This window comes from Aythya marila (assembly GCF_965140915.1).
Source record: "Aythya marila genome assembly, chromosome: 2".
Taxonomy (NCBI): domain Eukaryota; kingdom Metazoa; phylum Chordata; class Aves; order Anseriformes; family Anatidae; genus Aythya; species Aythya marila.
This window is the reverse complement of record NC_139043.1, coordinates 46,036,247-46,047,602: the sequence shown is the minus strand read 5'-3', so window position 1 is coordinate 46,047,602 and position 11,356 is coordinate 46,036,247. Positions and strand designations below refer to the sequence as shown.

Here is an 11,356-nt window from a genome sequence, read left to right as displayed (position 1 = left end):
ATTAATTTACAGCAATACATGAAACAACAACAACAACAAAAGATTTCAGGAGATTGTGTAAAATAAAAATTTTCAAGCCTGTTCTTGTTCTGCTATTTTCTCCTTGACCATGTGTCCTGAATGCACTAAAATATACTTTAAGGAACACCAAGGAAGCAAAGAAACTCTAAGATATCTCCACTTGAACACAAGCTGTGCAAAAATGATTGCAAAGATGTAGCTGTGAGTTCTCATTTTGCTCAGAGAGTTAGTACATTACTAATAGAAAAGGACTTAAGCAGGCTTCAGTATGCAGGTTGTTATCAGCTGAAAGAAAAGAAAAACTAAAATATGCTTCTTGGAAATCAAATATCAGCTTCTGTAAAATGCTGCAGAGCTGTCAAGTTTAATGGATCTATACAAATTTCTTCAGGTCTAGCACTACTTGTGTCTAGCATTACATGTTCTCTGATGGACGCACCTCAACTTTGATATTTTTCATTTAAATTAGAGGTGGCTGTGAGACAGGGGATTTTTGCAAACTTGCATGAAAAGGTAAGCACCTCTTATTGTGCTCGTACGGTCTTCAAAAAGAGCTGTAGTTGATTTTTGTTTCACAGAGTGTAATTTTAAGCCTTCTCATCTCTTTTCCTGTTTACTGCAGCTCCAAACCCTTCTCAGTGTCTCAAAACCTTATCTGTAACTGGCAGCTGCCCATCCAACACCTGCTATCACCAAAACCACCAGCGATGGACTAAACGTCCTGGGAACTCACAAGCCTAAGGGAGGACAAGGACACGGCAGAAGGGGACCAGGGGCGACTGAGAGCGTGAAGGCTTGTTGCTGCCCAGGATAGAAACTATAAACATTTAATCTGCTGCTGTTGAAAGTATCAGGTGAGCTGTGGTAAGCAGGGGAAGGGAGCCTGCGGTGGTTGTACCTCTCTTGATACCCAGTGGAAAGCTTCTTTTTTGGTTTGACCCTTTTGGCCAACTGATGCAGGGAGGGGAGAAAGTGGGAAGAGCTCTATCCTGGTCAAGAGAATCAAAGGCATTGGCCTTGTGAAGTCTGAAGTAGAGCATCACCAGGCTCTGTTCAGACAAGCGGAATCACTTCTGAATTCTGCCCAAATCGGACTTAATATATTTATATATCTGTACCTATATGTCTACAGATCTGTCTACATACCAGATGAACATACATGTAGCTATATATTTATATATCTCTACATCTGTATATCTCTATGTGACCGTATATATATGCATATATGTGTATATATATATATATATACTTATAACATGGAATTCATTACATTTTGATTATTTCTGACTTTTGCTTGTTGAACCTTTGGACTGCTCTTACTGGGTCCCTGACAGGCACCTGAGAAGCATAACCACTGCTGTGGTGGTCACAGTCACAGCACGTCAGGGTTGCCCAAGAACAGAGATAAATAACATGAACAGTAAATATTTCTGATGAATGGCATAAACAGCCATTATCTGGTGACTCAAAATCTCAACATTTATGTGTGAAATCCAAGCTGAAATTAATAATACAGATGATCTACCTGAAAGCTGAATATAGGAAAGAATTACACTGTCTAGGTAGATTGCAGCCCTGCCTTTCTGTGGTTTCTCATTATTCCTGAGCAAGGGGCTCTGCAGGGCTGGGTGCTGTATTTTGTAACAGGCTTCTCCACAATGCATGTGCTGATTGACTTTGGTTGAAGCACGCCTGGTGCTCCCAAAAAGCTGAGGCAGGTCATTGAGGCACCAGGAGCAGAGCACAAGTACCAACTGCATCCCTCGCTGTGCCACACATGCAGATGCTCCAGTTTCCCTGCAGCACGTACGCTGCATTTAATGAATTAATCACTCTAATTGGTATTATTGCTGCTGTAACACGGTTGATTACTCCATGTGATATTTCTCCACATCAGTCTGTTTGAAGCTCTTTTGAAGTATTATCTACCTGCATGCCAGCACAGCGTAGGTGAAATGCACGATAAACATGCAAATGTCCTAGCAGTGACAAGCCAAACTCATCTGAAACAGTGCCTTTTGAAAGAACTGTACTTCTTAAAATGTGAACGCTTTACTCTACCAACCAGATCCTTTTTATGGTGGTCAGGAGTTGGCATCTGAAAAAAAAAAACACAAACGGTGGGTAAAGCACTGACTCACTTTTGGAGAGCACGTAAGATGAATTTAAAGCTGTATTCATTGCAATTCTTCAGAAATGACAAAGCAAGGAACACCCTTTCACCCTCCCACCCTTTCACCCTCCCACCCTTTCACCCTCACAAATTGTTTTGGTGTTTTTTAAACTCAAAAACTGAAGTTGGCCAAAAGAGGCAGGAATGACAAACTGAAGAAGCCACCAGGGAGATCCCTGTCAGGACCCTTTACCTCTTGCTCTCTCCTGCACAGGAGTCCGAGATGAATCCCACAAGCCATTTCTTCGAAACAACAGAGTACGCCTATGGATACGATGAAAACACTGCTCCATGCAATGAAGGAAACAGCTTTCGCAGGTTTAAATCCCTCCTCCTGCCCATCCTTTACTGCCTCGTGTTTGTCTTCTGCCTTCTGGGAAACTCCTTGGTGCTTTGGGTTCTCCTGACCAGGAAGAAGCTGATGACGATGACTGATGTCTGCCTGCTGAACCTCGCGGCCTCTGATCTCCTCTTCGTTGTGCCTCTCCCTTTCCAAGCCCACTATGCTGCAGAGCAGTGGGTTTTTGGCAACGCTATGTGCAAGATAATGGCTGGCATTTATTACACAGGTTTTTACAGCAGTATTTTCTTTATAACCCTCATGAGCATAGACAGGTATATAGCAATTGTCCATGCCATCTATGCCATGAAGATTCGGACGACCTCATGTGGCATAATTATCAGTTTAGTCCTGTGGCTGGTGGCTGGCTTGGCTTCCGTGCCCAACATCGTGTTCAACCAGCAGCTGGAAATCGAGCAGTCTATGCAGTGTGTCCCCACGTACCCCCCTGGCAGCAAGACCTGGAAGGTTGCATCTCAGTTTGCAGCCAATATCTTGGGCCTCTTGATTCCCCTCAGCATCCTCATTTGCTGCTACGCCCAGATACTGAAAAACCTGCAAAAGTGCAAAAATCGGAACAAGATCAAGGCGATCAAGATGATTTTCATCATCGTCATTGTTTTCTTCCTCTTCTGGACCCCCTTCAATGTCGTGCTGTTCCTGGACACCCTGCAGAGCCTGCACATCATCAACGACTGCCAGGCCAGCAACCGGATCGCCCTGGCCCTGCAGCTGACGGAAACCATTTCCTTCATCCACTGCTGCCTCAACCCCGTGATCTACGCCTTTGCCGGGGTGATGTTCAAAGCCCACCTGAAAGGACTGCTTCAGTCCTGTGTCCGTGTCTTCTGGAGCCCTGCCAGGGGTCCTGGGGCCACTCAGTCATCTTCAGTGCCCAGCCAGCTCTCTGCCTGCTCTGACAGCGCAGGGATGCTCTGAGCCCACCCGAGATCCCTTTCCCCCAAGCACCGCACAGCCCCCGGGGCTGCACCACGTGTGCAGTGTCCCCACAGGGTGACCCATGTGCCTGTGCTGCCTTTTGGGATGTGCTGCCCGATACGGCACAATAAGCAGCAATGTGAGCTTTCAAAGAGCACCAGTGTGTTTGTAAAATGGTGATCCTACATGCTTGCCACGTGGTGATCTTTAATTAGATCACTTTTAATACGTTTCAGCAAACAGGATGCTTCCTCTCCTACTTGTTTTCTCCCTTGTTGAAAGCATCGCTCCTGCCTCACCCCCAGCTATGCTCTGCTTTGCAGAAGCTGCTCCCTGCATGAAGCCCTGAGTCCCTGGGGCAGTCCCAACTGGCCCTGAGTCCCAAATCCCTCTGGGAATTGGAGAAGGGGACAGGTATGGGATGGATTCACATTGCAAAGAGGGGCCGGCGATGGTCCCCCCTTTGCCTCCACTCCCAGATGGAGAGGTCTTCTTGTGTGGGGGTCCATCAGGTTGCTGAGGGACGCTGCCACCCATAGCAGCCCTTGGTGGCCACGTCTTCAAGAACAGCAGAGCAGCACCTCCAGGTGCCCCCTGTATCTGCCACACAGAGAGGCACAAACACTTGCGTAAGGTCCATCGAAGCAGCCTCACCATCTGTGTCCCCTCAGGAGGCATGGACCATCCAACCCTGTGCCCCAGCATTTGCTGTTCAGTGTAAATATCACAAAATGGAACATAGCACATAGGCTCTATTGCTCTTTTTTCCCCCCATACATTTTTTTCTGCCATTTTAGAAATGTTTCCTTTGAATACAGGTATTAATTGCATTTTTGCATTTCTCAGCTCCTGAAAGGTTTTCTAATGACTCCCAAGCTTAGATGAAGCTAATGAAAGGATCCTTTTACTGTTGTTTTTTTTTTTTGAACCGGTATCCTGAAAAATACATCTAATGGAATTCTTTTCAGCAAAAGAAGTGATGTCTCCAGCTCTCTGCTAAGGAAGATTTGCTCTCAAAATTCCAATAAAAGCTCACTGTGGAAAAAACAGCATTTACGTTGAGATCATTTTTCTGTAAATAAAAATGTTAAAGTTAACCAAGAAGGCATCTGAAACTGTGGGAAAAACACAGCCTGGGTATTGTGAAAGACTGAATTTTCTAAGCTACTAAAATATATATTCTGTTTATTCAATTGTAGCTTTCCTTCTGAAAATAGAATTCATTTTTTTATGTTTCCTGAGAATTTAAAATGCATATCTAACTTGAGTGTCAGAATATTTTTGCCATTAGTTACTAAGTGTAGTAAATACTCCTTTCATTTACGTTAGATAGTACAATTAACTTTTCTAGATTTTATTCCTCAATGGGTAAGGAAAGCACTACAGCTTAACTATCATATTTTTACTTCTCAGAAGACTTCTAGGTATTTAGAAACAAAGCCCTCTGTCGATGTAATTCTTTGGGTTTCTTTGTACTGTGCTGGCACTTTGATGATTGAAAAGATACATGGGCTAGCAGCAGGTCAGATGCCTTTCCCCTGTGGCTAGAACTTTGCAGTTTGGGTGAAAGTATTTCTGTTTAAAATGTTCAGTGACATTTGCTATCTTACCCATAGATGTTTTAGACAACATGGAAGAAATAACAGGTTTTATATATATATATGTATATATATATTTTTTTTCTTACATAACATTCTTTTGTTATTTTGTATTTTGATAAAAAGTGAAGAAGGAATTTTTTTTTTTTCTGAGCAGCGCTCAAATAATGACACTTTCCCATGCAGCTTAAATGGCACAATTGGCAGTCAGGAGGCAGGCTTCCTGGCTGCAGGGAAAAGTCATTGATCAAATAAGAGACCCCAGTCCCATCAATCCTGCATATGACTTACAGCACCAACAAGTTGCCTTCAAGTGTAGAAAGTACATGTGGGGAGTGACCTTGACTTTTTAGGTTTCTAGATTTCAGGGAAAAGATAATTTAATGCAAAACTTAATGTAGTATGACTGAAATTGGGCAGGGGTGAAACAGGAAATGATTCACCACAGATCAAGTTCTTTTATCAGTAGCTGTTGAAAAAAAAAAGGCCAAAACAAAGCAAAGACTGCTTTTAGCTAAAGTTAGTATTCAATGACTCTCTGATTTTAAAACACAGATCTGGATGATATCTGCAATCAGGTTATTCAGAAGAAATGATAAGGAGTAAGAAATAAGGTCTCCAAAGTCTTAGTTTCCAGTAAGTGCTTAATTGCCTTGCTGAACTTGAAATCATATAAAGACAAGACAATTTTTTTAAATTACAGAAATTCACAGTAATTTTTCAAAGACCATGCATGCACCTTTTATGTTGCTATGTCATTCAAAGTGATATAGACCAGGTATGCCCCAGACACGCACATTTCTGTCCATCATCGCCATGAAATTCTGTGATCTTTAAGTGTGAAATTAAAATGTGCCAAAGGCACGTGCATCAACAATGCAGCAATGTTTTCTGCAGTAGACTAGGATTCTCTCTAGGTTACAAGACAATCACAAGGGCCAAAAGGGCCAAATTCTTTGTTTCTACTTTTTTTTTTTTTTTTTTGGTCCAGATCTGAAATCATTGGAAAGGAAGAGTAATATCAGAATCTAGCCCAAATGATATGTGAAGCCTTAAACAGAGAAGTTAAAAAGTTTTTGCTGGACTTACTGTAGAGCTCACTTCTGCTCTATTTGAAACACTGATATTTAAGAACCCAAAAGGGTAGGTACAAATCCCCACCCAATCCTCAAGCTTGCTTCATTATGGTTGATCTCCCTCGGATTATTATCACAGATCCCAAGGGTTGCTTTTCCCTTCAGAAGGCTCATTCTTTGTCTAACAGCAAGAAAGGAGCTGGTACACTCGTTTTACCGTGTGAACTACCAGAATGGAGAGACATCACATTAAGTACTTCAAGAAGCATTGTGCCTCTTCTCTAAATGTGAAATTTTATTTCTGATGTTGTAAATCCACTCGATTTTATGTTGATCTTACACGCAATCAGCCAGGAAGGAACCCAGGGAGACACTAAGAAATACTCAAAAGTTTTTGCTCTTCTATGCACTGAAGCTGTAGTGGGTAACAGCACCATCAGATCAAAACCAAGGTGAAGCACTACACTACTAGTATACCATTAAGGAACTGGTACTGCCATTTCCTCTGTTACACATTCTGTTTTATGTAGAAACTTGTCAACAGCAATCTGCCCTTTTTTCACAGTTATAATATTCTCTTGGAAAAAAAATAATAAAGCAGGTAGTAGATGTACCATTTCCTCAGTTTCAGTGGTTGTGACATAAAGAGCAATGATGAGGAAAAAATAAGAATTTTGCAATCTACTCATAATCAGATTGCTGGAATCAGCAAATTTTCACGTACTGAGATGTCATCAGCTGCAATCACCACTGAGAAAGCACCAAGAAACACACAGCTTTGATGTCACTTGGATTTCCTGGTGCTGCATGTGGAAATGTGGATATATATGTCAAAATACCTTGCCCAATCTTGTTAACTAAGTTGGTGGAAAGTTGATCATTATCATGGAGAGATGAAATAAAGAGATTATTGCTGTTCTGTGGTGGTTTTACTCAGCTGGGCAGCTGAGCTCCACCACAACCGCTCTCTCTCTCCCCCTCCTCAGAGAGAAAGGAAGAGAAAATATGATGGAAAGGGCTCGAGGGTTGAGATAAGGACAAGGAGATCGCCCATCAATTATTGTCATGGGTAAAACAGTCTCAGTGTAGGGAGATTAATATAATTTACTACCTATCACTGGTGGACTAGCAACGCTAGAAACTGCGAAACTGCGAAAGCACACTAAAACCACCTTCCCCCCTCCACCCTCTAGAACCAAGCTATCACACCTGTGAGTGATGCCAAATAGACAGCTAGTGCTAAACACCACTTTTCATGTTTGATAGCATTTCCCTAGCTAGTTCTAAAATGTGTCTGAATCTGTTTGAACTTTCTTGATTTTCATCTAACGTTTCACAACCCTCCACTTTCCTGTTTCATGTTCTCTGCCCTTCTGTAGTTATGATACCTTTGACACAGCGCCAGGAAAGTCTGATCTTATTCTAGCCCAAGACCACTTGGTAGCACACAACAAAATATCCAAACATCTCCCAGACTTTTAAAATAACTAAAATACCAACAGAACTGTGCAAAGCAGTGCAATGTAGAACTGGGAGAGAGAGAAGCAAGGAACGTCATGCAAGAGTGGTGCTGGCAGTGATTCCTGCTGGCTTTTCTCCAGCCTGAAAAGTGGGAAACAACCCACAGAAACCACCTGCCGAAGTGACATCAGAAATCATGCAGTACTTTGATATAACTAAGAAAGAAAGGAAGAAAATGACATTAAACTTTGTTTCATAATACTAAACTACTTAAGCTAATCTCAGTGAGTTTGGGAAACGGTGAGTAATTGCCTCCAAAGAGCTGAAGAATTTATTCACACTCCCACCAGCGGTACTTTGCTTCCAACTAGATGCTGAGGGCAGTGGTCTCCAGACAGACCCCTGTCCCTGGCAGCCCCAGGCAGCTTCCCAGCCCTGGGAACATGCACTCTTGACAGGTTAGGCTCTTTGGCAAAAGGTGTGTGAAATTCAAAAGGTGTCGCAGATTTGCAGATTACTTGACAATAATGAAGTGCGCTCACAAGTCACACATGCTGTTGGACCTAGAAAGCAATGTGCTTTAGATGCTAGAAATCACCTTTTTTTTTTTTTTTTTTTTTTTTTAACCTCAACACAATTTCTAAAATGTGCAGTTCAGGGCCATGGAGAGAGAAATTTCAAAACAAGACACCAACACAGCAAATATAGAGGCACACTGTGGTGTTTTCACCCAGCTGGGCAGCTGCTGAACTCCACCGCAACCGCTCTTTCACTTCACTCCCCTCCTTAAAGGGAGAGAAAGAAAAGAAAGTATGTTGGCAAGAAAAAAAGAAAAAAAAAAAAAAAAGGCTCACTGGCTGAGATAAGGATAATATAATTAAAAAACAAGGAGGGGGAAAACCAAACAAGCAAGCAAAAGCCTCACAGAAGCAAAGAGAGAAAACAATAATTCTCTACTTTGCATCAACGAGTGATGTTCGGCCATATCCTGGGAAGCAGGGCCTGAACACATAGTGGTTGTTTGGGAGGACGGACGTCTTTGTAATAAGAGGCCCCCTCTTATTACAGTGCAAGAGGTCAGTGCAGCAGGAGGGCAGGAGGTGCTCCAGGCAGGCAGCAGCAGTTCCCCTGCAGCTTGTGGAGAGGCCGGTGGTGGAGCAGGCTGTCCCCCTGCAGCCCATGGGTCCCACATGGAGCAGATCTCCACGCTGCAGCCCCCCCATGGGTGGAGGAGCCCCCGGTGGAGCAGGTGGATGTGGCCTGGAGGAGGCTGCGGCCCATGGAGAGCCCCCGCAGGAGCAGGCCCTGGGCCGGAGCTGCAGCCCGTGGAGAGGAGCCCATGCAGGAGCAGGGGTCTGGGGGGAGCTGCCCCCACCCGTGGGGGACCCGTGCTGGAGCAGTTTGCTCCTGGGGGATGGATGGACCCTGTGGTATGGAGCTGTGTGGGAGCAGTGCTTGAAGGGCTGCTGCCTGTGGGCAGTCCCCGCGGAATCAGTTTGGGAAGGACGGCATCCCGTGGGAGGGACCCCACGGGGAGCAGGGGCAGAGAGGGACCGTGAAGGAGTGGCAGAGACGAAGTGTTAGGGACTGACCACAGTCCACAGTCCCCATTCCCCTGCGCCACTCAGGGGGAGGAGGTGGAAGAGGGTGGATGGGGGGAATGTGGGTTTTGTTTGCTTTTAGTTTCTCACTTTGCTAGCCCACTAGTGATAGGTAATAAATTATATTTATCTCCCTACACTGAGGCTGTTTTGCCCATCATGATAATTGTTGAGTGATCTCCCTGTCCTTATCTCAACCTTTGAGCCCTTTCCATCATATTTTCTCCCCCTTTCCCTTTGAGGAGGGGGAGTGAGAGAGCAGCTGAGGTGGAGCTTGGCTGCCCACCCGAGTAAAACCACCACACGGTGCCATACCGCAATACTGGGGCTGCTCTGGCTACACATGCAGAGCACAGCGCTGTGGGGCTGTTAACTCCACCCCAGCCAGAGCTAGTGCACACACACAGAAATTGTCGCAGAGACAAAATTGAGCCTAATTAGCTGGGGCAAGGTCATACAGCTGCTGGTCCTGCTGGTCCTGGACCTAGCTCAGATGTCCCCACAACCATGCAATATAAACAGACTTCTCCACTTATTACAGCCTGTGCACCAAAACATACCTAGGACCAGCTTTTGGAGAGTCATTCAGGTTCTCCTCCTGCTTCAGGGACAAGGACATTCCTGGACTGCGACAGCAGGGACAACCTGAGTGTTTGCATTTTGAGGGGTAAAAAGATCCTTCCTCCAGCTTTCTTAAGCTGATAAAAGGAACAACATCCAGCCCAAAGGGCAATCTTCGGGCTCATTGCCTTCCTTGCTGTTGAGTAAAATGATGACTTGGATACGAGCTAGCACCTGCACGCTCATTTCTAGGCCTGGCCTTGTACCTCCTGAGCTATGTTATTTCCAGGCTCCCCTTGGCTTGCAAACAATGTGTTGCTCCTGCCTCCACTTCCCTCTCACCTCTTTGGACATGCTTCTCCACCAGTCTGAGTGCTGCACTGTCAGCCAGCTTCAATATCCCACTCACTTGTTCCACATTCTCTGTTTCTGCCCTCATTGTTTAGAGTGCTAAAAAAATCCTGGTGTCAGCAGATAATCTGTAAGGTAAGAGATAACACAGCGAGGTGAAAGACCAACCCACTCATCTCTCCACAGGAGGTGAAAACATGAAGTTGTGAGTTAGCGCTGCTCTTAATTCCAGGAGCTGTTTTAGCAACACTCCTACTCACAGGTTTCAGCATACTATAACATACTCATCAGCCTTGAGTTTCCTTCCCTCTTTTTCATTCCTCAGGGGCACTTCCCTTAGCACAGCCTTCCCTCTGCTAAGGAGTGCTTCCTCCTTTTCAGAAGCCTCTAGCATCTTGATTTCTCTTCTGCTGTTAAGCAGGCCAGAGGATAAACCTGTGCCTTTGTCCCCAGCCCTTTCCCCAGAGCAGACCCTCCGCTTCTCCTTGTCTCCTTGCACGCTGCTGGCTGTCCAGAGCTGGAGCTGAGCAAAGCTGCCCCGTACAGAAGGCTGGCAAGTGAACGGGGAAGAAGCAGAGACATTTCTGAGTTCCTCTAGCCTGTCTCCAGCTCAAAAACATAAGCAATGTATTGAAATATATTAAAATATCTTCCTATCTTTGCCTTAGGAAATATTCACCAAGTTTTGACTCATTACACTGACAAGGGAGAGACTTCTGTAACCCTGTAAATGGAGACACTGCTCTCTGTGCATCTTCTGTAGCCCCAGAGCCCACCCAGTGATATGATGTTGCTGCTGCTAGTACCAGCCACAGGCTGTGTGCTGAGTGTGCAAGGCCTCAGGACTGATGCTGGCCAGGCTCTCTTTGCCTGAACCCATCTTAACCTGCCCAAAACTTTATTTTTGCTTGGTTTAGCTGCAACAGCAGTTCTTCTTCTGAGCAGGTGGCTATATTTAATTTGTCTTAGTTCTGCTTACCAATGTGGAGCACAAACACAGTTTTTATATAGATGGCAGTAACAAGTAGTCATTCTTGTAGAAAGAGATATTTATGACTCTAACATGATGCTGTACACAGTCCTAGTATGACAGCAGAGGCCTTGAGAAGTGGGGACACAAGGTGTAGAGGGATCCTTTTACAAGGGACCAACAGGGTGAAGCCACTGACCCTAGGGCTCAGAAGAGCAGTGGAAGAGTAAGCACTACACTTGTGAAAGGGGTAGAAACTACAAAG

The 11,356-nt window shown here is 44.7% G+C and overlaps 1 protein-coding gene across 1 annotated transcript; it reads left to right on the top strand.

Annotated features, from left to right (window-relative positions):
- The first annotated feature begins 442 nt into the window (after positions 1 to 442).
- On the top strand, positions 443 to 4,386 carry LOC309875304 (C-C chemokine receptor type 8-like). Its single transcript, XM_082754590.1, has 2 exons — positions 443 to 875; positions 2,409 to 4,386. Exon 2 carries the CDS (start codon positions 2,418 to 2,420, stop codon positions 3,471 to 3,473), a length of 1,056 nt encoding a protein of 351 aa, XP_082610716.1. The 5' UTR covers positions 443 to 875; positions 2,409 to 2,417; the 3' UTR covers positions 3,474 to 4,386.
- The last annotated feature ends 6,970 nt before the right edge of the window (positions 4,387 to 11,356 follow it).